Source organism: Uloborus diversus, chromosome 6, assembly GCF_026930045.1.
Source record: "Uloborus diversus isolate 005 chromosome 6, Udiv.v.3.1, whole genome shotgun sequence".
Lineage (NCBI taxonomy): Eukaryota > Metazoa > Arthropoda > Arachnida > Araneae > Uloboridae > Uloborus > Uloborus diversus.
Window position 1 is genome coordinate 107,004,536 of NC_072736.1, and position 27,970 is coordinate 107,032,505.

Below are 27,970 nucleotides of genomic sequence, written 5' to 3' on the forward strand. Positions count from 1 at the left end.
TTTGATAACATGTACTAAAAAGTGTTTTGCAAACTTCGGGGTCACGTTTCCCATTGTTGCCCGAAATGGGTATTTAATCATTGGTTTTAAGAAAAAGATTGGCAATAACGTGCAAATGAAATGTATACAATCCGGAATCCGTGTCTCTAAAAATTTTGTGCCAGTAAAGGTATAGTATTAAAAACCTTTTTAAAGACTTTTATGTGTTGATTTTGCCGTATAGTTTAGCATGAACATACTAAATATTATTTTCCTGCTTTTTCAACTGTTTATTACGAATTCTTCCACTTAGAGATCATCTTCAAATGTTGATCGCTGACCATACATACATTTTTTGCGAATGCGGCGTTTTTCATTTCATAATTTTGTATCCTTTGTTTGTTTGTTTCTTAATATTATTTCCCTAATATTTTTAGAAAGAATATGTTGTGAGAAGTCTTTAAGAAATGCACTACTAGTTTCAGTCGTATTACTACACTGCAATGAATGCTTAGCACTGAAATTAAAAGTAAGTAACCAAGTTTTGTTTTTACATTAAATGAAATGTCTTTCTGAGCATTTGTTTGACAGTTTGGAAATGTTTAATTGCGTAAATAATGCAAACTATTGAAAGAAGTGGGCCGGTGCTCGCTTAATATAATGCTGTAAATTATAACGCTAAAAACCAAACAAAATGGTTTCCTATTATTGGGTTTAGAAAAATAGTATTTCCTACATTAAAGAACCTCGATATACATTTACGTCACTGCCACTGATTTACTTCATATTAACTAACTATAAGCCTTCTTGCATATTTGCTTTTACTTTAAAGTAAAAAACTATATCATAAGAGTTATAAAAATGAAAACATCAATATCTTTCTGAATATATTTGTAGTTTTTATCCATAGCAAAAAAAAACCATGAATAAGTTTTTACAAACTTCAACAAGTTTTAGTATAACATTAAAATTTTAGTAAAATTTAATTTTTAGAAAAACAATTGCATGGATACTAGTTGAAGTGAATTTTCGGAATTTCTAGTTTGTGTTTGTAAAAACTTTGGAAACATGCTAACATCCAAGGCCAGATCCAGGCCTGTCATTGGTCATTCACGTCACCTCCCCCCCCCCCCATTTTAACACATTAAAACACAATGCAATTGTCCATTTTGCATATATTTTGATGTTTTTTTTCCCAATAACATACATTGAACATAGTGGTACACACAAAAAGAGGGTCCAAGGGGTCTGAACCCCTCCCATCACCCTCAAATCTTTTTGATTGAGGAAATTCGTATATTTTTGGTACTTAAAATAATTGAAGACTAATCTACCAAAAAGGAACATATGCATTTTCCAAAAATGCTCAGGAGGTGATAAAAAATGAATTAAAATTAAGCAAAATAGTTTTATCATGTTTTCTGGGTACAGCATTATGCATAAAAGCACAGCGAATTATGTCCCAGAGTAAGAAATGTTTACATTAAAAAAAAAACGAGGGGATATTGCAGGGTTGGCTAAAACCCGGGGTTTTTTAAAAAAGCCCATGGACCCTGGGTTTTTTGGGTTTTTTTAAATAAAACCCAAAAAAACCCAACTAAAGTTGGGTTTTTTAAAAGAAATGTGGGATTTTTTGTATTTTTTTAGGGAAAATGTGGGATACTTGTAGCATATTATAGCGTAAGTATATGAACAAAGCGCAAAAATTGTCTTGGGGTAAAAAAAGCTGGAAAACTAGTTAAAGTTCAGCATTTTCTGAAGAAAAGTATAAAAGACGACAAAAAGCCAAGAATGGTGAAGTTTCAGATTTTTTAGTTTTCATTATTACCAACAGTTAAGGCAAAGTTACTTCTCGAGCGATAAAATCTATTGTTGTTTTTAATTACTACAATTTTTTCTGCATTTTACTTTATTGTATTTCATTTTGTTATGCAAAACTACTGTAGAACCTCAAGTATTTTAAATCCCTTTTTACTGAATTCCAGCTTAATCAAGACATTTCTTGGAATTATATGTTGCTTGTTTTTCTGTTTCTGTGTACAGAGTAAGAAATATTAAACTTTTTCCTAAGATAATGAAAATACTGTACATCCTGTTCTGTTTTCTGTCGACCGTTTGTAAAACCTGTTAATTTCTAAAAAATATAACTTGTTTATTCGAGATTTGTGATGTGTTGGTTTGTAGAAAATAATTCACATGAAAACATTTTAGCCAGAGTAGTTTCCTCTGTACAATCTTCAAATATTGAGAAAATCAGACGTGACAGGACTTAGTCAAGATAATTCGAGTTATTTATTGAGACCAGTTAAAGAAAAAGGTTAAATACATTTATTTAAAATCTTTGATATTTTTTAATGCCGTTAAGAAATACTTTTTAAGTTCAAAATTCATTTTTTATGTTCATTGTCTGTGGTCAAGAACAAATAAAAAAGAAGTTTAAATTGTAAAAATATTTAAATTAATTAATTTTTTTAAAAACTTTTCAGAAAATTTAAAAAAACCCAAAAGTGGGCTAAATAATGGGTTTTTTTAAATGGGTCTTTTCAAAAAAAACCATTGGATCCAACCCAATTGGATCCAATTCGGCCAACCCTGGGATATTGCCATCTTTATTTTCGATATGTGTCCTATAACAAAAAGCTGAATGTTAAGAATTCCAATTTCACCAAAACCCTGATATTTCACACTTTTAATACTAATCTTAGGTCATAATCGCAGGCGGCTGATGCACCAAAAAAGTGCATCGTTTTTTGCAGAGTCAAAAAACGTGTGGGGTTAGGAGACAGAGCTCTTCAAGCTGATTTCTTTCTCCTTTTTTTTTTTTTTTTTTGAAAAATTGGGCTGTTATATTGGATTTTAACTAGGGTTCATTAATTTAAATCAAGTGATTTTTTTTAATCATTGATTTGAATTCAGTGATTTTTTTAAAAAAACCATTGATTAAAATCAGTTGATTTTATTTTTATAAATCAATTTTGCATTTTTATAGAATATGTTGCTCTAAATTTAACTGTACTTCATTATACAAACTTAACTTCAATGGGCAAAACTACATAGATCCCTCTTTCTATGTGTATAACAGATTTTCATACTCTTGCAGTATTGGTTTTACTTTAAAATTAGTTCAGAACAAAATAAAAATTTGCAGTTTTTTAATACTAGTTTCATAACTAATATAGCTAAGAAAAGTAATCGCTCAACTCAACATATTATTGTACACTAAAAACGTATGTGATGATTGTAACCTTATCTTTTAGCAAATCATTGAAAAAATCATATCTTATTGAAAAATTATTTAACGTATTTATAAACCTTAAAAATTTATTGAATATTTAGAGAACTTATCCTAATTTTAAGAATAAGTGGAATGGATTCATTAGTTCAGATTGCTTTATTATCAAGGTTTTTTGCCTTATTCATCCCAATTGAACAATTAAATCCATTTCAGAATTTTTTTGACTCCAAGCTGATAAACATAGAAAACTGCGAAATTTTAAGAATTTTTTTCCAAAAGTATGAAAACTATAATTCTAGGAAATAGTGGTACTACTTTCCTAGAATTATAGTTGAAGGATTGGTGGTTGTAGCTGAAAAGGGGGGGGGAGATAAAAATTAAATTTAATTTGAATCATGGGTTTGTATTAAAACTGATCTATTATTAAAAATAGCTACTGCCATGAAATAAAAATAGCTAAAAAGTTGCTTTTTCACTGATTGCATGAAATAATATTTTGTTTATAAATACAAAGATCTATAGGGAAATTGCTGCAACAGGGGCTGGATCAGAGCCATAGTTAGAGCTTATTATATGGTTGCAGAGCTGCAAGGGCGTATATAAGGGAGGGGCTGAGGAGGCTAGGGCCCCCTGCAAAATCTGGAAAGAAATTAAATAAAGGTAGTTATTATTTGGTTTTAGTTAACTCACAAAAAAATTTCCAAACTTTTAGCTACAAAAAAAAAAAAAAAAAAAAAAAAAAAATAGTGATAGGGATAATAATTATTATAATACGTTAGATCAGGAATTTTTGAACTGGGTGCCACAGGAAGAGGTGAGGGGTGCCGTGAAGTGTCCATTGTAACAATAATATGTAATAAAACTTGACTAGGATGGCGTGAGAAAACTCTAATTCTTCAAAGGGTGCCACGAATCGTTAAAGTTTAGGAACCCTCTGCATTAGAGGGCACCAGTCAATGGTGTTCAGGAGGGGTCAGGGGATTCGTACCTCTTACTCAAGAAATGAACATGTCTTGGGAAAGCAAAGTTATTGTTAAAAAAAGAAAAGCAAATAATGTGTAGGGAAAATCTCAATACATTTAAAAAGAAAACTTTAAATTAAAAATGTTTAACAGATGTATATTATTGCTTATTAAATTAAGTTCCCCTCTCCTTCTTTCACTATCCCCCCCCCCCTTTTTTTCTAGTCAATCTGAAAAGAAGGGTCTTCAAAACATTTCTCTCCTTAGCTTTCGCAGTGGCAGATCTAGCCGATCATTTTGGGAGGGGCCATCAGAAATTTTTTAACTCACTCCCCAGAAATTTAATTAAAATGAAGTTTTAAACGCTCAATTTTAGTCTATCTTCAGGGACCTTAGATAAGGGGGATGATGATGGAAATTTCCGAGTAATTTTTGAAAATTTGGGTCGCGCGTATTTTAGTCTATTTTTTATAATGTGTTAGGGTGCGGTTGTTGACACCAAAATACTTTTTGAAAATGAATCTTAGAAACCGAAATATTCTGCCGTTATATGTTGAGAAATCAGGACATTAGGTGGGTGCTTTTCTATCTACTATTTAGCTGTCGAGCCTAAAAATGCACCTTAAAGCAATGTTTGTTGACATTAAAGGGAGAGTGAAAGGAAGTCCTGGAAACATTTTAGCATTGAGGCTCTAAAAATCTAATTTTAAGCTATTTTTGGACCTATTAGAGAAATGGTTGGAAGATTCATGAGCTCTCCCCCGAAAAACCTCATTTTAAAGCTATCATCTCGATATTAACCGGAAGGGGAGGGGGTCGGAAATTGTTCACAATCAAAGCCACCATAAAGGACATTTAAGCCGCTTTTAGGTAAGTTAAGAGCCAGGTATTCTAATCTCCGTTGAAAAATTTTCAAATTGAATCCTGTAATGCAATTTTTTCCTACTTTTCATGGCATTTGACGAGAAGTATAAGAAAAGGGAGCTCTCCCCTAGAAAAGTTTCGAAATTAAAGCCTTAAAAACTCAAATTTGGCTCTCTTTGGTCTCGTGAGCAATAAAGGCGTACTCTGAGGACAGCAGCATTTCGAGATCGTCAAAGTTGGAATCAAGAAACTATGTAAAAGATTTGAGCCAAATTTTAAAAATAATAGTTCTGTTTCCAGTAGAGGGATATAAAATATATCCCAACTATAAGACTTAAGTTTTTTTTTAAGTAAAACACATGTAATGTATTTTGTTACCTTCTCATAATATTTTCCTTTTTTTTTTCTGCTTACAAAAAAATTCTTGGAATGACAAGACTTTGGGAGGGGCCATGGCCCCCCATTACATCTACCCCTGAGCTCTCGTCCTCTGCAAAAAATTTAAAATAAGTTTTAATTTGGTTGAAGTAATATTGAAATTGATGTCCTAAAAACGCATTTATTTAGGAACTTTTTTGGACTTCAATTTCAAAACATTACTGCAGGAGAGTTTTTCTAATCAAGCCACTATCTTCACTACCAAAAATAGTCTGAAATTGTGCCTTTAAAATTTAAAGTTTGAGAATTTTCGGAAAAGGTGCCTAACCGCTCCTTACCTCTAAACGTCTCTATTTTCAAAAAATAACCTGAAATTGCGTTTTACATGTCAGGGGAGGATTCTCGAACTCTTTCTTTCCAAAGAATACCTAATGTTAGGGAAAAATCTGCATTGCTTTTGAAAAGAACCTTGAAATAAAATTTTTTTAAAGTTGCGGACTATTACAGGTATTTTGCCCAACACCAATTTCTTTCATCCCCGCCCCATTTTTTTCTTCCCTAGTCAGTCTAAAAGTAAAAAAGTCTTCAAAATGCTACACCTCACAAACCCCCCTCCCCCCCCCCACACCAAAACCCTTCAAAGAGGGTCTCAAATCTTGTTTTCAGGGCTTCAATGTAGAAAAATTTCCAGAGGAAAATTATTAAATGCATTTTCTCCTAATAATATCGAGAATCATTCAAGATTGCTTTTCTGGAACTACAATTTTGAAATGGCCGAACCCGTAATGTTACCAAATATGGTCCACAATCGCGTTTTTAGGACTTCAACTGTGAAAAAATTTCGGAAAAGGGCCTGTTTGCTTGTGTATGAAATTTGAAAATGAATAAACTACAATTTTTAAAAATTTAAGCTGGAGAGCTAAATTTACAGTCAAACCTCCCAATAGCGGACACCGTCAGGACCAAAGTTTTTGTCTGTTAATGGGGAGTGTCTGCTATTGGGCAGTCTGAATTTACAATGGCATTTTAATTTTGTATTTCAAACCTACACATATAGTACATAGTTCTAAATTAAACTAATAAGTATTGCTTTTATAAGTGAACTTAATTAATAACTAAATAATCCGCTGCACACACAAGCACAATGGAATCAATGTCGTTGATTTTCAGCACCTTTTTTGTTTTAGATTGTAGCAAAATGTAGCGCAACCGGCTACTTTTCACTTAATCTGGCAATACTGTGCCGATTCCTTATCAGCGTCTGGAGGGAAAGGACGTGGCAACGATGCTCGTCTCCCAAAAGCTAGTAGGAAGGTTTGAGGGGGGGGGGGAGTGCGGTTAAGTTTCACAAGAGTACTTTTTCTCTATCATGCAAACTGATAAAGCAAGGTACTGTGTAAAATCAGAAAGATTTTTTTTCTTCTGTTTTTTGCTGGAATTGCATGCATGAAATGAAAACTAAACTTTCATAAGCTTCGACTAAAAAGTTCAACTTGAATGGCTCCTGTTTTTGGAGAAAAATGGATGTTAACCCCCTTATCAGTACTGGTTAGCCCCAGAACATCGTAAAAGAGTAGAAAAAGTGCTTGCCACAAAAGCAGTGCTGAGCAAAATCTTACCAGACACAGAAAAATAAGACGAAACTCGGCTGATTTACTGTCCGCTATTGGGAGTATCCGCTAACGAGGAGTGAAATACATTATACGCCTATCTCAAGGGTCTGGGGATTCAGAAACTCTGCTATCTGGGAGGGTCCATTAAGGGAGGTTTGACTGTAAATCCCTCTGTCTGGAATCACTGAATACCTCTTTAAAACTTCGTCTTCAATTTCGGAATAGTTTTGAGGGAAAGCCCCAGAGCTGCCCTGCCCTCAGCATCATCGAAGTTTGACTGCATTTTTAGAACTTTAATTTCGAAAAATCAGGCAGAGGGGTGATCAATTTAGCTCTTTTTTAAAAAAAATAGATTGGAGGCAACTTCAAAATGCCCCATTCCTTTCATTACCCCAACGTGAACAATTATAGCCGAAAATTACATTTTTAAAGTTTCAATTCCTAAAACTTTCCGCAGAAGTCCCCCATAATTTTTCCTCCCCATAGCATCAGCAGAAACCGCCTAAAAGTGCATTCTTAGGACTTCAATTTCAAAAATCCTCCCCTTTCCCGGCTATCAGAATCAAGAATTATTTTAAAAGTGCCCTCTTTAAACTATTTTTTGGTTGTGGCACTGGGTGACAGATCAGAGCACTGTTGCCCCCCCCCCCAATTGAAATTACAGAAAAAAAGGTGGGGAGGGGGGAGGAAAGCTAATCTTGGTTATATGGGCCCCTCCAAAATAAAAACATATATACGCCACTGCAGAGCTGGGGCATAAAAGTTTTTCAGCTCCCTACTGTTTTACAGAAAACTATTCAAATCTCTGAACAGTCTAGAGCAAACGAATTTTATTTGATATCAGTGAACCCATCAGAGTATCAAAACTCACTGAATTCGTATGAATTCAGAGTATCAATACTCATTGAATCAGAGTATCAATAATAAAGATGTATTATTCTGTCTTGTGTTAATACAATTGACAAAATCTAAATTGCTTAATATCTCAGCATCACTTGAGATATTTCAAACATGCTAAACATTCTAAACAAAATACAAAAAAAAAAAAAAAAAAAGGAAAAAAAAAGGGGGAAATTATTTATCCCTTTAGTCTAACTTATCTTGTGTCAATACTAATTGCAATTAAGTTTTCCAGCCCTCCTATAGAGTGACATAATTGGGCTGTGCAGTAACCAGCATCAAATTGAATTAGTAGTTTGAAGAAAGGAACAAGCGCCAATGTATTGTGTTGGTGCTTGTTCCCTTCTTCAAACTACCGATTCAATTGTAAAATCACTATAAAGGTAACTAAAATTGTTAAAAAGTTGAATGACATTTTAATAGTCTTTTCAAGAATAATCACTCGTTATTTACAATTTTATTTGTTGACAAATTTCTCCATTCCTTACATAGCTATTCCAGCTATTTTCTAACATTGTCCATTTCATTAGTGTTTCAGTTTTTTTTTAACAAATGTTGTTTTTGCTGTTTTTGATAAGTCATTTCTTTCTTCATTTATTTGCAGGCTGAACAATGGCTTCTGAAAACCCTAGAGTGAGTTTAATTTATTTTTTAGTTCATTAAAAGCTAATTTTTAGTCTTTCTTGGATTGCTTAGTTATTTAATTTAAATTTTATAGCTTATTTATTGCATGAAAACTTACATATTTATTACTTACAACTTATTTATTACATGCGACATTAACTTTTCTACAGAAATCAGCAGACTAAGAGTCTATGTAAGGTCAATTGAATCCCAAGAACAGAACTTCTATATCATTTCTACTGGAAAATTCACCCTTTCATAATGTAAAACCGGAAAACTAGACCCTCCTTCTCAAATATTGTTAAATTTTTTTTCCAGTGGGGCTGTGTAAGAGGTCATTTGGCCATAACCAGACCTAGTGCGCTCCCCAACAAGGCATCAGTCTTTCGTGTGCCACCATTAAGGCGCTGATGCATGACACAAGTAGTTTTTGATGCACAGTTTCCACCAGATGGAGGCACCTGGGTTCTCTTTGATGTGAAATTGCACAAGGAATTTAATATTGCCAAGGGAATTCTAAGCCAAACAAATACCCAAGGGATCTTTTACTTGCCGCATAATCATACAACATGGGCTCTGATAATTTTCTGCGTCTGGAAAATCCATCAACTGACCACCTCAGGTGGTCCAAAACCCGGGTCCAAGGCATAGAAGGCCAGGGCCTTACCATCACTCTACCAGCCGACTTCATCTTTTTAAACATCATGATGATAAAAATCGACCCTTCGCAAAATAATTGAAACCTTTTAGCATAAAAACAATCTCTTTCAGTACTTGAATTGCATTATTTCCATATAATACTATGCTTCGTTTGAATTCTGATTTTATATTTATTCACTTATCAAATTTTCATTAAAACATCAAGCAAGAAAGAAATCCTTAAAAGTAATTGCATTTCTTCAAAAATAATTTTTAACAACTAAAAGTGGACCCTAGCGATAACTTCTGGACAGACTCCTTGATTTTTGGCCAACTAGCCACAGACAATACATGGCAAAATAACATAACAGCAGCTACCTTAAACAAGAAAGAGAATCAAATGCACTTACCCTTAAATCAAGCAGTGATTTTTTAATATTTTATTTTCAATTGAGACAATTTTCTTAATGCTGTTTCATGTTTTTGAGTGAAAGTTTTCTGTAAGTTTGAGTACTTTTATTACCAGCAGCTTTCCGATTCCTCAGAATTGCAGCCACTCTGTTTGCAGAAAAAATTTACCAGAAATGACATTTTTGCACCTTTATACATTTTCATTCTTCGGCACTACATCAATTTACTTAACTTGAATAATTTTCACTGAAGCTAAAAAGACTAAAGGAATGATAATCAACAGACAATAGGGATAACTTGAAACTGATTTTACTGTATTACTGGTTTCAAAGGGAATTTAAGAACTCCAGAGCGGAACAACGACCCTATCTACACACCCCTCAACCCTAGATTCCTTTTGAATTTTGTAGCAACATTTAGTAAACATGATTTTCTCCCCTAAACTTCATTTTTCATGAGACAAACAGTCTAAAGTGGAAAAAAAAGCCTATGAATGTCTCAAAAATTTTTCGATATGTGGAGATTTTTTCAATATATAGAAAATTTTTCTATGGAATGGACATGGAAATTTGCTGGGATTTTGATATATAGGAAAATTTGATATGTGGAAGTTCTATATATGGAGGCTCGACTGCAACTCTAAAATTTAGAAATCAAAGTGTTGAATGTCACCAAATACAAAATGTTTAGGTTCCAACAGTGATAGATAAATTAAAATTGCCAAAAAAAAAAAAAAAAAAAAAAAAAAAGGACCCTTTTATAGAAAAGTGCCATCATTTTATTTAGCCTTTGAAAATTGGGTAATTTTTAAGTACAGCAATACTTTAAGGTCCAAAATAAGAAACATTGTATATTTATTTAATATATAATAACCTTTAGTGTTTGTTTCTTAGCATCAGCTTTCTGGCATTCAGTCTGGGAAACAAGTTACAAGTGCTTCCAAAAAAGTCTTGCCCTCAACTCCTTCTTTAGGTGAAATTTCAAGCTCTTCTGTGTCTGTCATTGACAGAAATTCGAATGTCAAGCAAAATCAAGCGTATGCAGCATTCTTTTTAGAATATTCCTTAATTTCAGAATAGTAAGTTTTTTTCTTAAAAAAAGTAGTTCTATATTGTTCTGAATGTATGTGTAATTTCAAGTTTTAGATGTATGCTGTGTTTCTATAAGTAACTGTATGAATAAGTGTTGCATGCATTTTGATTATGTTCATATTGTAAAGAAGTCAGATTTCATTCTTGCATTATTTGTGTATATGGTTTGAATATTCAGTGTTAGAAATAAGCACTCCTGAACACTTTTTATTTTTGACTCTGCATAACAGAGCTTCTGATATCTCTCATAACTCGGAATTTTCTTATCCAGTGCATTTTTAAAATGTTTTTGTTAATATAACATCTCTTTGAAAAGAGTTGTGATAGTCAAATCAGTTTGCATTATTGTAAATTTTAAAATGAAGAATATTTATTTCTTTTATGTTTTGGTTCCTTATTGTTTTCGTTCTTTTTTTGTATAGCCTACTCTTGCAAAAGCAATTCCTTTCTGGTGTTTATGTCATTCCATCTGCTGGTTCTCCTTTAAGTAAGCTTATCTTATTTAAAAAGTTATGCTATTAGTGTTGTTAAGTTTTTAATCAGCTTTTAAAAATGATTCAAGAAAAGATGTTAACTGAATCCTGAAATTGAAATTTAGATAATAATAAAAAAATATTGGATTTTTCTAAAAAGTTGATAAAAAAAATAATTCAGTAAATAAATACCATTAATACTGAAAACCAATAGTCATTGATTATTGCCAATGCATGAAAATAAAATTTTTTCTAACTTTATTTCATCTTATAATAACTTGTATATTTGGGGAATTTTCTCTGAACAATGTTAGTGATAAATTTGGTTACTTTAGTAAATATTTTGCAGTAAATGGATTTTTGAAATTTGTGTGTAAAAGAAGTGTAAAAAAGTAGCACCTTTTTTAGGTTAATTCAAATGATTTTTCAGCCATTAAATTAAGAAAGAAAAAACATTTAATTTACAAAATTAGCAAATGAGAATTGCAGACAAGTGTTACAGAGTTACAAGGACACTGGAATGTACCAACTTGTAGATGAAAAGACGTCTATATAAAAAAAAAAAGCTTTTGTCAGACATTTATTAAAGGGTGTTTTTTTTTTAGTTAATTTTCAATGTGCAATGTGATATTATACCTGTACATAAGTTTTAAGAGATCATTCTCCTAATAAGAGCATTTTCCAAAAGTAAAATACTGAGAATTTTACACCACTTAATTTAAGCTTTGTTTTATGCTGCCGTAACATATGAAATATACTAGACGACCAAAGTTAGTTCACATATATAAAATGCGGTGGGCAGGTAAATGGCAGTATCTGCAGAAATGAGTTTTCGAGATTTTTGAAGAAACAGGTTTTGGATTCAATACTAAAAAAAATACAATCCAAAATCAAAATTTGGATTCAACACATTACTACAATAGTAAAAACACTTCTACTAGTGAAATGTTGGAATTAGACGCTTTTTTTGCGCTTTTTGTTCGAGCAGAAACTAAATAAACAAGCTAGTATAATAAAGCAAATGTTCAATAGATGAGAAAAATGAAAAGAAAAATGGAAAATTTGCAGTTAGTGCCTTAACTTGCCCTTGGCAATTTAAACCTCTTAATCTCAAATAAGTAATGAAATTAAAAAATGCTGCACAAATAGAGAAAATAAAGATAGGTAAAAAAAAGTTTGAAATTTAAAAAATAATTTAGACTTAGACGCAATTGGAAAGGTAGATGAGTCATAATTATAAGAAAAATGATAGAGCTCAATCCATTGCTGGTAAATTTCAAAATGTCTTTCTTTAGACTAATGCTTTGATAGCTTAAGTCCTCTTGATGTTAATTGTGCACTAATCATGTTCTACACATACAATAAGGTTTTGAAATTCAGCATAGGAACTCTAACAAATGATAACAACAAAATCTTTTTTTTTTAGGGGAGGGGGAATTTTAAACTATGAAGTAATTTTATTTAATAACTTAACTGTATGTCTTTACTTTCATGAAAAAATATCTGAGGAATTAAGGATGCATTGGATATCCTGTTACTGTCTGGTATCCGATTGATTTTTAAGTATCCAAAACCCCTGATGCAAACTGTGCTTGCATTTCTTCATCTCCAAGTATTCTGCTTGACTTGCCGCTTAGCTGGATAGGATTGCAGACACTGATAAAGCAAATCTAATGCTCTGGATACTGGATAGTTACCAGACATTTAATTCATTCATAATTGTTTGTATGTACTCTGTTCTTTCTTGTATGTTCTTTAATTACAGTATAAATAGCTATCAAGTTTTTTTCAGTCGTAATAGTTTTACATTTAAAGCAGCAATTTTTTTTTCAGAATGGTTTGGTGCCATTTTTGTTAGGCAGGGTCTCTATCAAGGTGGGGTGTTGCGATTTACTTTGTACATACCTGACAATTATCCTGATTGTGACTGTCCAGTAAGTTTTATTTTTTTATATCTAATTAATTTTTGTAATATTTAAGACATTGGCATGTTTTTCAATGTAAGAACATGTAATTTTTACTTATATGCTCTGGAATTTTTACTAAACCGGTGTAACGTTTCTAAAAACAGGTATTTTAACTTGCAAACAAACTTTAAAAAATAATTAATATCTATATTGTGGTACACCGCAGCAAAATTAAAGCATGTTTTTTCCAGTCTTTACTGCATGTCCATCATTTAGGCAATCAGTGGGGGGAGGGGACATAACGAAATTCGGCATTTCTGTACTTATTTTTTGCCCCCCCCCCCAAAAAAATAAATAAATGACAGGCTTGCTTTGTAGGTGCAACAAGAAAAGTAAAGATGCTAATAAAAAGTAAAATCAGAGTCTTCCTAAAAATTTTGAAAATGAAAAAAAGACGAGGTGTTATATTGAGAATAAAATGAGCTCGGAATTCAACATTCTAATTGATTACAGTTGTATCTAAGTATGAATGAGTTCACCTCAATAAGACAAGTTCAATGTCAAAATTGATTCAATAGATCAGAATTCTATACTACATTCACTTAGCTACCACAATTATATTGAACAAGCTAGTTATCCCAAAGCATAACTGTGAAACCGAGGGAGACCATGTTTTGGAACTCACTCTTTTGATCTTTTCTCGGCTTTCAAGAAAATGCAAAGCTTATGAGAAAAAATCGCTTGGTAAACAGATAAAATGCAAGCGATGAAGAAGCCCTGGTATTTGACTGAAAAAAGCCGTAATAGAAATAGGATGTTAAGCCTGAATTTTGTTGTTTTTCTTTCAGAATTGTACTCGAGCAAGAAATGTAGATTCCTATAATCTTCTTGGCAGCAAGTCCAATCGCACTCGGCCTTGTCTATGAAGTTGAACATTGTCTGGGTGTAGTTCTGCTACCAAGAGGTTTAATAAGTTGGGATGAATTTTTTTAATGATTCTGGAACTAAATATCTCTGAATCAATGTTTTGTAAAAAAAAAAATGAACCTCAATCACATGGCTATGTAAAGTGGCGCCCATGGCAGAATTTAAATTGCACCTCTTAAAATATTTAAATTTATGCTTATATATTTTTGAGAGGAGATGAAAGGGAGAGATAAATTTTAATGAGCGCTAATGACTCATGCATGCATCAAAATTAATTCAAACGTATGAATTCTGAAACAAAAGTACCTAGATTGTTTGGCATATGCACAAGTGCACTAATTGCCCCCTCTCCTGCTATTACTAATGGGGTCTATGGCAAATACTCTTCCTGCCATATTTTAAATATGCTACTGGTTATTCTGAGGGTAAAGATCATTAAACACTCAAAATTAGTGGTTAGTGTCAATTTCAGTGCTATTTTTTGTATAAGCTTTAAATCTTGCTGTATTTCTTGGCCACTTTGTATAGAATAACATTTAATGCTAATTGATTATCAAAGACAAACATCTTTGATAATATTTTTTGTTTTCTGATTGTTATTTATTTATATTCCTCCAACAATATATCATCACTTTCATTAAAAAATATTTGAAAGGAAATTTTCCTATTACAAAATTAAAACTACAACTTTTGATTTATGTTTACATTGAGCTTTAATATTTTTGTTTTCAACTTCTGAGGCTATGTTGTACCCGTTGTATTGCATTTAAAAATTAACATGCTCAATCAGAAACTGAAGAAAAAGCTGGATAAATGTAAATGATGACATATTTGTTTTCATTTACTCTTGATCATTTCAGATTTTGGTTTTTGATGTACCAATGTTTCATCCTTTAATAAATATTGAAACTGGTGAGCTTGATGTTAAAAGAGCTTTCCCTAAATGGAGGTAAATAACAAGTTATAGTAAAAAAAAAATTGCCCTATTTTTTGGAGCTGTATTTTGATGTTACAACTTTTAAAACTTTGTTGCAGGAGAAATGTTAACCATTTGTGGCAATTGATTCAGTATGCAAAAAGAATATTTTACAAGATTGAAACAGAATCACCATTGAATTTAGAAGCTGCGGAGTTGTAAGTTTCTTTTTCTTACTATATTACAAAAATCTAGTGTTAGGGTCACAGCAGCCAACCAAATTGATAAAATATCATTACATAGAATAAAGGTATTGTTCAAAAATCACCGCTTTTCTATTTGAAGGCTTACCTCCATTTTAGCTTGAAATTAGTTTCAAACAATTATTATTCACATTTTAATTACCTTGGACAGTTCAAACATATTTTATATTAGGGAGAAAACATATTTTATATTAGGGAGAAAAACTTTCTGCTTTCTATTGATATATAATTTATACACATGACTGTATGAGCATTTTTCACCTACATGTTAAAGGATTTATGTGAAAACTTTGCTTAACATTGAAATAAACTTATTATTAGAAGTTAGGTGATTAATCTGATTATAGAACATTGAATAGTCTCCCCTTAAGAGGTGGTATACCAACTTTTAGAAGATTTCGAGCACAGTAAAAAGGTGAAAATTGACTTGAAAGATTCAATTACTTATACATATAGGTGTAGGTGAAGCTATATTATACTAGGCATGTTTGGAGAACATGAATTAGAAAACTACTTTTCACACATTATGTACAGCCATTTTCCACTGCTCTGGAATCTCTTAGCAGCTATAGCCTTAAAATTTAATACAAAATTAGGGCAAACCCCAAAAGTGTGCAGCTCCATTTATTATTTATTTATTTATTATTATTATTATTATTTATTTATATTTTTTATTTGTTTATTTATTTATTGCTGTACATGTTATAACTAAATTCTTTTTCCTCCGTGTGGAAGCAGGATTTTCGTATTTTATTTATAATGAAAGCTTTGAATAAATTCTATTTTCTTCAAGGGGGGGGGATGAGATTTTTTTATTTTGTTCATATTGCAATCAAGTTTTAATCAATTTCTTCCTAGCAGACGGTTTTACCCTAAAATTATACAGATAGGGGAAAAGGGGCACATGTGAACATTTTTTATTTTTCATTTCTTAATTTTTCAGAAAATATTATCAGTTTCACATAGAAAAAAGGTCTCCATGATTGAATAGTATTTTCTTTGTGCCATGGAATTTTTCAGATTTTATAAAAAAATAAGTCTTTTGTTTTAAGGAATTTTTAAAAAAAAATTTTCAATTGTTCACATGTGCCCCGATATGGGGGCACATTTTAACAAGCTTGGGGCATGTGTAAACAGGATTAAAAAATGCAAGAGGAGCATCATATTTCAACGAAAAACTGGTTATAATGAAGCATATAGGTATATTCAAATTACATTCAAGGGTTTGTAACCTATACTGTGTCTGTTTGAATTGTACAACTGTCATTAAGAAAATATTTTTTCTGAATTATATAACTCTGCTCACTGTCAAATTTTAAAGTTTCATAGCATGTTCTAATCACTGGATCAACAAAAAAAAAAAAAAAAAACTGACTAAACAATACAAAGAATATTTTATTTTGTAAAGTTTATTCTTGTATAGTGTGTTTAAGCTTCATATGGAATATGATGATGAATTTTAAAATTATTCTAAACTTCAGTTTTTAGTTGAAGGAAAATATTTTGTTTTTATTTTCCTTGCAAACATTACATAACAGTTGAGTTTTGGCCAACTATTTAACCCGCGAAGACGCGCGCTACTCGGACGAACACGAGAACAAGTAAGGGGTGTCCTGCACCCCATTGGAGAATTTCCATAATTTACTAAGCAAAAGTTTATTTTCACGGTGTTTTTTGAACTTCCTTACGCCAAACATAAATATTATTACTTTAAACATTTCAAATCAACATATTTCATGAGTGATTTTTGCTAAATTAAGACCAAAATTTGAAATTTATTTCATATAAATGCACATCTACATTAGTTGATGCATTCGGTACACATGACATCAGAATGATTTTTGCAAAAAATATTTAAGTATTTTAAACAACAAGACTCGTTCTTACTGCCACAGATATAACAGCACTTGTATGACACCTTTTTTGTTTTTGGAGTTGGCTTCGTTGAAAAATTACCTCTCAAATTTTAGTTTTGTTTGATGCTTGACATCGCTCTCTGATCCGCATGGTTTTTGACAAGTTGAACTGCCAAGTCGTTAATGAAAGGTCTCCTCCTTTTTAATACTTATTTGAGAATCTTCGATTAAGAGCAGCAAAACCCTGCGGTTGAACATAGCTATATTTAGAGGAGACAAAAATAGCACCATTGGCGTTTTTTTTTTAAATCCATGCAGTAGAATAAGCAGCTAACCAATAAATGTCTTCGGTTCATCTTTGCTGATATCATTGGCATTTCTTTATCGAGAAAAATTATATCTAACTCTTTCAATAGGTATTAGTAGACTTCATTATAAAAACCAGAATGCTTTCAAAATAAAAGTTAAAATGATTCTAAAGGTGTTGAAGTATTACTCGCATGCTTCGTATTTCCCAGAAGTTAATAAATAATGCTCTTTTCTGGTGTTCTTGAAACGGTATTTTTCTTTCATCCCTTTTGTTTGACAATCTTTTCCAATGGTAAAAGTTTCTCTTTTAGGACCAATTATTTCATCATCTTAATCAATTATTTCATCATATAAATCTTCAGGTTCACTATCAGAATTATGGCGACTATAATTTAACACTATTATCAGGCTCCTCATAAGATTCATATATCTATTGATCATCAGTGGAAACTTCATCCAACAGCTTTTGCAAATGTCTCATACCCTCATCATACGTTATGTAGCGCGACATTTTCAACGAAAATCAGAGAATCACAAGGACGTGCAAGGGGTGTTTGACACCCCATAAAAGGAATTATAGGAAAACCGCTGCAGGAATGCACACAGCGAACATACCCTCCATTTGCAAGTGACCTTCAAACCAGCTACACAGAGTTTGATCCATTTTCAATTAAGATAACTTAAAAAGTTCGAATAATAAAGTTCTGTGGGGTGTCAAACACCCCCTTGCGGGTCCTTGCAAGTTAGTAATTAAAGAATTTAAAAAATAATAAAATAATAATTATATAATAATAATTAACAATAAATTTACAAATTGATTGCAGTGAAATAATAGTTAAAAATCTTTACAACTCTTTTAACACTAAAAATAAGCCTACACTAATATTTGTATTGTGGAGAGGATATTGGAATAGTTCATATGTGCCCCTACATGTTGTGTTCACAATTGCCCCGTTATCTACTACCTTAGAACTAATTTTCAGAAAAAAATAATTTTTAATTTAATTACAAAGTTTAAACATTGGCGTAAATATACGTTAATTCTCACAAAATGGTTTGCAATAATTAAATTTAGCTTATTAGGTAGTTTAAAACATGTTTTTACACGAAGAAGATAGTGATAAAAGTACATCAGCATCCGCTAAAACAAAGAAGCTGTCGCCACAGGAACATAAACTGGCTCCTTGCTCTGCAAGTTTGGTGAAGAAGTAGGGCTGGTACTGCCATTACTTCAGAATTTTTTAAGATATTTTGCGTGACGTTATACTAGTATAACATACCATGTTCACATGTGCCTCCTTTTCCCTTATATTAAGATTTTTTTTTCTCCACTTGAATTGGGAAAATTTCAAAGCATGATCATGTATTAAAAATTAGTTTTAAAACAAAAATAATATACAATATTTTAATTTCTTATGAATTACAATTATTTTTGAAGGTATGAGAAAGATTTGGAGTTGTATAAAGTTAAAGTTGCTGAAAGTATAAGTTTGTGCAGTGAAAAGTTGTATGAAAAACCAATCACAGATGATCCCCATGCATTTCACTTTACACCTTGGGATCCCAGTGTACATGATGATTTCAGAAAAAAGCTATTTTTATCAAAGGTAAGAAAACAAGACGATAAATCTTCATTATGATGCTTGTTTTTGTTTATAAATATGTGTTTTGTTTCTTTTCAAAAGTAACTTAATCTTTTTCAAAAAAATTATTTAAAAAAGCAGAATTTCATAATTGATAACAAATTTGACTATTCATTGCAAGCTAGAGTAAAATATTCAAAACTATTAGCACTACATAACAATTATAAACTTTTGATTTCTTTATCAATAGTCATTACCTTTGACTAGAATGACGTCTGCTAAAAATATAATTTTTCTATATTTTTTCTCTGATTTTAACATTGGAAAAAAAAGAAACATTCTATGTTTAGTAAAGATTCCCCCCCCCCCCCCTCCTTTAAAGAGATTCTTTATATTTTTCCCTTAGTAATGGTTAATTTATTCTAAGAATAGCTGCAAAGAAAATGAATTATTTTCTGGAAGTTTAGAGTCTTTGTCTGTAAATACTTGATGGTTGTTGTCATTGAATTTTTACTGCCTTAAAATAATTTGGAAAATAATTTATAATGTATTTTTTCTCACACTTTAAAACACTTATGATTTAGTGTGGTTTAAATAGTCAAATAAATATCATAACAAAGTAAATTATTTTTTTTTCCAACAAAAGTTTAAAAAAAAAAACTGTCTTTCATTGAAAGTAAATTATGTAAAAAATATATTTTTAAAAACCACAAACTAAACAAAGAAGTACTGGTTAAAAAATTTAGGATTTTAATTTTGTACAGATTGTAATGAGGGTTTTTTTTTTTTTTTTTTTCCAATTTTTTTTTTTTTTTTTTTTTTTTTTTTTTTTTTTTTTTTTTTTTTTTTTTTTTAAGGAGAGGGACCTTTGAAGGACAATTGAGGCAATGAAAAGCAAAGGGATGTAAGTGGACATTTTCAAGTTTTGAGTAAAACACTTTTAATGATAACATCCTAGGTAGGTTTTCATTGATTTTTTTCTTCTAAATCATGCTCTACAGCAGCACATACCAGGGCTACATGTACTATATCTTGCCCCAAGACAGAGAAAAGGTTCCCCTACTATTTGTACTAGTTATCTCCAAATTTTTAATTTTGCCACTTACATCCCTATGCTTCTTACTACCGCATTTGGTATTATTCTTATGAGAATTTTTGTTACCGAATGGAATACTCCTGGATCTTAGGTTAAAAGGTGTATATTCAATATTCATCTTAAAGATTTTTCTTTTTTGCTACTGCAAAGGGGAAGATATTTTTTCATTTCATTAATTCAAGGAACTTTCTTTAAATTTCTAACAAGCATCAGCATGCAGGTACAGTTACTGTATATATAATATGGAAAAAAAAAACTTGTACTTGACAGAAATCAGGGAATTTTCTCAGAGTCTGAAGCCAAGAATCTGAATTATTTCTTCTTCTTATTTGATATATATGTATTTTTTATTTGCAGAAAGAACAAGAAGATGGTTCAAAAAATTCACAGACTGGTTTGTCATGGATGAAACCAGGAAATCTACAAATATTTTCTAAAACATCTTGATTATTTATTTTAAAATCATTTTTTAAAACAAATTATGTTGAAATTTTATGATTAGAACAATGTTTTTTAATGATCTCTGTATTTTATATAATTTTTAAATAAAGATATTTAATTTTACAGAAGTTTGAAGTTGGTGAATTTTTTAACTTGCATGATACCATCCATAAAAAAAATGGTTTGCATCAAAAAATACCAATTATGCTAGGTTAAGTAATTAAGTTAGTCAGTTAGTAAATAAAGTTTTAGCTTAATGTTGAGATGCGTATAAAAAGTGTCTCTAATTTAGAAACTTATAAAAATGGTGTCAGTATATGTGATTTTCAAAAATTCTTTTCAATGCAGATTTCACTTCAGCAGTTTATAAGTTAAGGAAAATATTAATGGACGTACTTTTTTTGGTTAATGCATTCATCATAAGATGTTTTAAAATCATTGTCATTCTATGTTTACTTTTGCAAAAGAAACATACTGAAAAATCCAAAAGAAATAAGCAAAAGTAGAATGGAAAATAGGAAATTTGAAAAAAAAAAGCTTTCACAATACACTTTTTATTACGTCAAATGTGATATTGAGTAACTGAAATACACTTTTTCAGCAGGTTATAGTACGTCTGCATCAAGTTGAAAACAATAATAATTCTAATGCCTTAATGTTCAATATGCATAATTAAGTGCATTACTTAACTAAAAAGTACGCAACTTTTAACATTGAAGCTTAAGAGCACTTACAATAGATTTCTTTGTTAAAATTTAACAAAAACATTTCAAAACTACAAAATGAAAAAGTGTCACTAAGCATAAAAAGATATCTATTAAAATCATGCCTTAACTTAATCTTTTTATTTTTTGTTTTACGTTTTTGACCGAAATCCTTTTTAAGAACAACCCTAGAACTCTTCTTGAAAAATAAATCTCACTGGTTTTGCCTCTATTTTTCTTAGTAAAACCTCTGTTTTTGATTTTGTGCAGCCTGTTTTTGTAGTTCCAGTTTTGTCATTTTAAACTACACATCATAGATGAAGGAACCACACAACTTTTCTGAAACTTCACTTTCAACCTTTTAAATACTAGCAGAGTTGAAATGAAAAAAAAAATGCAAATAGCATTAAAATCAAGTAAGGATTTAGTTATGCCTTACATTTACGTTCCACAACTCTTTTTTACTGTACAACAGAATTAAGGTTTAAGCCTTTTCATTCTCAAAAATGATTTCATTTGAAAATATTAAATTTGGGCTGCATGTGTCTATAAAATTAATAGAGTATAAAAAATACTAACATTTATTCCTTATAAATAATCTTTGCTTTAAAATTCGTTTTTTTTTTACATAATAAAAATTAACTTACTTAACTCTTCATATATTTCAATTTTTCTACAATTTCATTTGTGAGTTCATATTTTCTGTTCTTCCACACAAAATGTGAAGGTGCAGCATCTGTGCCATTATCTTGATACAAGAAGTGCTGACTCAATTGAATTGCTAACGATGATTTAATTAATCCTACACCTCCAGTACTTTCTGGACCAGGATGATACACTCTGCCACTTTCTGGCAACATGCAAATTTTCTCTGGCTCAAACTTTTGTTTTAATAGTTCTCCTGTGTGTGCGTAAGAAATATATTCAATGGTTTCATTATCTTCATTTTTTTCAAATATATGAGTGAAAACTATAGGAAGGTCATCACATCTCACAAAGTTTGTTTCTCTACCACACAAGGATAGAAAAGGAAATTCTTTTTCATATCTGCCACTATCATTAAATTTCAGCCTTCTGAAAAAGAATTCTAGAAACTTTTTGTCTGTAACAAAAATAGAAAAATTATTCTCAATTCCTAATCATGTATGTATGTTTACAACATATTTACATATTGAATCAAATACATCAACAAAGTGAAAATAATAAATCAAAATAACAATTTTCACACTATAATAGATTATGAAAATCAAATTAAATTTCGCTTGAAAGGAGAAAAATAATATTGGTGCTCCAATGACTAATCAGTCGCTCATTAAATTTCTTCTAGCATTTCATTTATTATAGGTAGGTTTTATTTAAATATAGGTACAGGTTTGATCAAGTAATAAACTGAATATAAAAAAAGTGAATAAGAAATTTAAATGAGTAAAATATGAATGTGTGTATTGTATACACATATAAATAAAAGAAATTGAAAAGAAAAAAATATTTTTTGATTCTCTTTTTAATTGCTTTTATTTATACATGTATACATTAGTGTGGTTCAAAAAAACTTCTTTTCAGCTGGAGTCCAGGACACCCTCTATCTTTTTAGACTTACTAATAGTATTATAATGTAAAAGTTTTAGCTTCTTACTCAAATTTTAACTCACCTCAATGACCCCTTAATTTAACATTAGCCATAACATAGAAAATGTTAGAAATTTAGAAAAATTTAATTTGCTGTTTTTTTGTTAATAATTATTTTAAAGAAAAGTATATGCATATTACTCATGTATATTATAATATGTAGCTTTTTTTTTCCAGTTCAATGTATTTTTTTAACTCCCCTCCCGATACTTATGAAGTTTGAGGAAGGGGGTTGAGCACCCTCTTTTAGTTGAAATAGGAAGCTAAAATTCTTCCAGTATATTACTATCCACAAGTCGAAAAATATTGAGGGGTGTCTTGTTATCTAGGAGAACTTTTTCTTTTTACATGTATTTTTGAACCACCCTAGTATACATGTTGTCATATTTTATCCATTTTGTAGTACAAAGTATTTCAACAGCTTTTTTACATAGAAGTTCACATTATTTCAATTAACCATCTTTAAAATTACCAAAATATCTGGATTTCTGCTTGGTATTGCTATTGCTAACTTTTGTATTGTTTGGACTTTTCATTTATCTTTACTATTAAGTTGAAAGAAGAAGAAATGCATGTAATATGTTGCTGTTTTAATGTCACATAAATATTTCATAAAGAGGATAACTGTAATGATGCATGGAACAAAAGTTGAATTTTTGTCCCATGTCATGTCATTTTGCCCCCCCCCCCCCCCCCCCCCCCAGAAACATTAAAACACTGACGAATATTTGAATCAAACACACCGCTTAAATCAGGGGTTCCTAAACTTTTTGGATGGAGAACTTTCTTTTTTTTCTTACTTGCTTGAGGAATGTCGAAAATAATTGTAAAGTTTGAAGATAATTTTTTTTAGAGACATATTTTAAATTCCAGATAAGGCAACGATACTATTTAATATGCTAAAGCAGGGCTTCCCAAACTTTGCAACCAGCGGACCTCTTTCTAGGGGGCTTCTCTAGGGGAGGGGCGTCTCAGGCGATGTTGACAAGTGCCTCCCCCTCATCGTAAAAAAATATAAGTATACTTTTTAATCAGCGAGCATACTCTGAGGTATTGTTGCAATTTGAGCTGCACAAAAAAAATAAATAAATAAATAAATAAAATAATAAAAATAATGATTAAGGAACAAATTTGACTTTTTTTTTGCCATCATGAAATTTGCTGTCCCTAAAATCTGCCACCCTAGGCGGTGGCACAGGTCGCCTACCCCAGGAGCCGGGCCTGCCCGTTTCATAGACCAATATTCAGTGAAGGCCACAGTCCTTAGTATGTGTAGATACTTGTTGTTTATAGTTTTTCAAAATTGAAAACTTTAAGACTTAATTTTAGGCAACCTTTGGAGAAATCCAAATGATCACATTAGATGAAAGATCAGAAATTGGAGGTTTTAAAAACCTAGTTTTAGGCCATGCGTTAAAACTTTAGAGGAAGAATTGATGTTTTGAAACCCCACTGCTCAGAAATTTTTGACATTGGAAAGAACACTAATTTATTGTGATGTAGTAACTTATGTTCTAAGTGGGGCTGTATTGCAACCTCATTGTGAGGTTGGGATGGGAGCTACTACATTAAAAATGTGAAGACAGGGCCGGATTTAGAAGTGTGGAGGCCCCGGGGCAACGAAGGAGTGGAGGCCCCTAATCAGGGTTCGAAAAGATCATCATATTTTCGAAAATATCCGATAATTTGATATATATCCAAATATTTTGATATATATGTATATATCTGATATTTTCAACCCGTGGAAGTTAGGATATTTTGTAAAAATTTTATTGTGGGGGCCCATTTGCTGTGGAGGCCCCGGGGCAGTAGCCCCGCCTACCCTCCCCTTAATCCGGCCCTGTGTAAAGAAGTAATAATTTATATAAGCTTAAATTACAGTTCAATCTAAAAAGTAAAAGATTTCTCTTTGAAATTTTTACTATAGTAGGCTAATTACTTAAAGACAAAGTAAAAACAAAGATGTTAAGTAAGTAATGAGAAGAAAACAGTTCATGCAAATAGAGACTGCTTCTTTTTTACTTATAGGATTGTTTATTTTACGTAGCCTGATTGCATAAGAGTAAAATTTGGGCTCCATAAAATAAACAACCCTGCAGGCAAAGAAGCAGCCTCCATTCTTGAATCCAACAGTAAATTGGGGTTAAATACTTTAACGTTGCAAAAAAAAAAAAAAAAAAAATTCAGATAATAAAGATAATTTTATTAATTATATTTTTTTCAACAGATAATAAACAGGAAAATATTTTGTGAACCTCTATTTAAAGGACTACGAGCTTTCGCTGCTGGAATGGCAATCTGGCACTAATAAACCACAGTTACATGTGTACTTTAACTTCAGTTTTGCATCTTTATTCCTTTTCTTTTCCCCTCAATCTGAAATATAGCTCACATCATTTTAACAGCTATAATGCATTTAATTTCTAAGAGAGCTGAAGCAAGTTCCAATTTGCTCTGGTGCCTACTCGTGATTCAATTTGAGACTTTTCACACATGTCACTTCCTTAACTTGTTTATTCATGAAATTTTGAGTGTTTTAATTTTGTTAATTCAAATGTTAATTAAAATAATCAATTTGGCTTTGTGTTAGGTGTGTTTCTACACATGCAGTATTCTTAAGCTTAATACTTTTCAACAGATGCTGGGGTTGACATTTCAAAACATGTTATTTAAAATGTTTGTTTTTTGGTTTAAAAATGGCCACCAAACATGCAGTGGTAGGAAACAACATGGAAAGGGGGAGGAGGTTCAAAGGTTCTCAGGAAATTCTACAAATTTGAAGTTGGTACTACCAGAAAAATGTTGGGGAAAGTGGTAATGAAAGGGCAAATTTTTGGTTTTTAATTTTTGTAATTTTTTCTAATACTTTTTTTTAGCTTGGAATTGGCTCTTTAGGTACTTTTCTTATGTAGTTACATAAAAAGTCATATACGTTGGATTAGAAAATGTCTATTATGAATGATTATAGAAAATTAAAACATAGAAATTTGGCCCATTCATCCCCACCCATGGGGCTGAATGGGCCATTGAAGGCAATGAATGGGCCACTGAATGAATTCAATGAAAACATGTGGAGTTGATCTTTTAAAAAAAGCTCTTAAATAAATAAGAATACAAGCAAAAATGTTTATCATTTTCATTACAATTGTACTTTTAAATTTTATATATTTTTTAATAATTAAAACTTTATTTGCTTTTGGTATAATTCAATATTATCACTTACTATGTTACTAATAAATAAGAATTATTACTTAGATTTTCAAAGAGACTAGTAATTAAAAAAGATACTTAAATATATGCACCAGCCTACAAAAGTAAAAAATAGGACATTTTCAAAAAATCATACAAAATCAACAAAGCAAAAGCACGCAATTTTAATCCAACCTATTTATTAAATACAGGATGGAATCACTTATATCAAATCCAAATGGTGAAATACTGATACTGGTCAAATAACTGGAAAATTCATCTTAATCGCTTTAGAATTTCACTTATGTTTCTAATACATAGCAAATATTTCGGAGGGTTAAAATGTGCAAATTTTAGAAATTACAATAAACCTATTCCAACAAGACAATAATTTAAATCTCAGATAGCCAGTTACATTTAATATTAAAGAGAAAATCAGGAAAAAAAATGAAGAAAAACCCATATTTTAATGGCCTATCCATAACCATGATGACAAAGAGGCCCATTCGGCCCTATCTATACTTCTGGAATATATTCAGGTTTTTTTTAATACATGAAATTCATTTGACTTCAAAATACATCTTAAAATTCGTTTACAGATGTGGAAAGACTTGCAAACAAACTTATATGCAGTGAAAGAATTGATACTTTTTAGCTAGTATTTATTTTACCGAAGAGGGAAAAAATTATTTTTCAATCAGATTCTTGATCATCCTACTCTAGTGGAAAAATAGCTTCTCTCAAGCAATTGAAAATTGGATGAGTTTAGAAGAACAAATAACTTTATCTACTAGTGGCATCTAAAATAATTTTATGCAAATACTTTTTCATATTTTGTTAGTGGCCCATTCATCCCCATGGCACATTCATTACCACTCTCCCCTATTCCATTTCACCAAGGGTTAGGAAAATTATATTTATTCTTTAACTTTTTTTTCTTATAAAAATTGGTGGTTGAAGCAACATTCATTCCTGAATTTCTAATGTTCCATTTTTTAAAAAACATTCATATGGACACTACCCCTTCCGGAAGGCCAAAAGAATGAAAAGATTTTCATGGGTTAGGGTGAAGAGCCTACAATTGACTCTAACAGGTTTAATTAGAGGGAACTGAAACTTATGAGTTGCAAATTTATTAGGACTCATTTTGATAGTTATTCAATTTTTCCTGTACAAAAATGCTTATAGTAAAAGTATACTTGAGACGAGTTCGATTTCTGGTCATGGAAAATATTTCCCAAAGGTTAGAAATGAAATTTAACATAAAAAAAAAAAAAGAAAAGAAAGTTGGTTGCTGAGCTACAAAAAGATGTGCTTTTTTTTAAGAACATAGCACCTTTAATTTATACTATGGTTGATAATGATAGAGTGTTTCTAAATCAACTGTTGTTTGATCAGAAAGCAATCATGAGATCTATACTTGATACAAATACAGGCATGTCATTTACAGAGTCAGGAAGAGGCAATTACCCCCCCCCCCCCCCCCGACTTTGAGAAATTCATGTATTTACATATAAATAGGCGTGGTTTTGGCTGTTACTCAGTTTGCACTGAGTATACACCCTCTGTTTTGAACCTCTCTCCCCTGGAAAGCATCGAAATGTCAAATCTGAAAAAAATACAGAATATTTTTTACCTTTGAAGCAAGAAGTAAAATTCTTCATTTTTGAATCATCCAAAAATAACTAAAAAAATAATAGACAAATAAATAATTGTCAAAAAACCTCCATTAAATCAGTTTAAAAATAAAAATTTGTTGGAATAGGTTATAAGGTTGAAATGCTTACCATTCCTTGGTGATCAATGAAATAAAAATACTCTCGAATATTCGGTTGAGGGCTTTGTCCTTGTACATAAGAAATGTATCTGTTGATTTTTAATCTGTTATATATAGCAGGAGTGCTAAAGGACAAATGTTTCAAAATATTTAGTTTTGAAAGCTGCATTTCTCAAAAAGGAATTGTTTGATCAATGAAAACAA

At 31.0% G+C, this 27,970-nt stretch overlaps 2 protein-coding genes across 2 annotated transcripts; one reads left to right on the top strand and one right to left on the bottom strand.

The window, feature by feature from the left end:
* The first annotated feature begins 13 nt into the window (after positions 1–13).
* Positions 14–20,589, top strand: LOC129223892 (AKT-interacting protein-like). Its single transcript, XM_054858266.1, has 10 exons — positions 14–169; positions 417–508; positions 8,536–8,564; positions 10,499–10,683; positions 11,119–11,183; positions 13,003–13,103; positions 14,864–14,952; positions 15,039–15,137; positions 18,786–18,954; positions 20,384–20,589. Exons 3-10 carry the CDS (start codon positions 8,544–8,546, stop codon positions 20,471–20,473), a joined length of 819 nt encoding a protein of 272 aa, XP_054714241.1. The 5' UTR covers positions 14–169; positions 417–508; positions 8,536–8,543; the 3' UTR covers positions 20,474–20,589.
* A 467-nt stretch (positions 20,590–21,056) lies between these two features.
* On the bottom strand, positions 21,057–27,966 carry LOC129224075 (UPF0598 protein CG30010-like). Its single transcript, XM_054858476.1, has 3 exons — positions 27,777–27,966; positions 27,626–27,674; positions 21,057–22,273 (listed from the first exon to the last, which is right to left on the bottom strand). Exons 1-3 carry the CDS (start codon positions 27,933–27,935, stop codon positions 21,819–21,821), a joined length of 663 nt encoding a protein of 220 aa, XP_054714451.1. The 5' UTR covers positions 27,936–27,966; the 3' UTR covers positions 21,057–21,818.
* Positions 27,967–27,970: the final 4 nt, after the last annotated feature.

Coding starts and splice junctions, on each gene's coding strand:
- LOC129223892 (XM_054858266.1), top strand. CDS start 8,544: ATGGCTTCTGAAAACCCTAGA. Junction 11,184..13,002: donor ATCTGCTGGTTCTCCTTTAA/GTAAGCTTATCT, acceptor TTTTTTTTTCAG/AATGGTTTGGTGCCATTTTT. Junction 14,953..15,038: donor AGAGCTTTCCCTAAATGGAG/GTAAATAACAAG, acceptor ACTTTGTTGCAG/GAGAAATGTTAACCATTTGT.
- LOC129224075 (XM_054858476.1), bottom strand. CDS start 27,935: ATGCAGCTTTCAAAACTAAATATTTTGAAACATTTGTCCTTTAGCACT. Junction 27,675..27,776: donor TCATTGATCACCAAGGAATG/GTAAGCATTTCA, acceptor TTATTTTTTTAG/TTATTTTTGGATGATTCAAA. Junction 22,274..27,625: donor TTTTACTTCTTGCTTCAAAG/GTAAAAAATATT, acceptor TTTTTGTTACAG/ACAAAAAGTTTCTAGAATTC.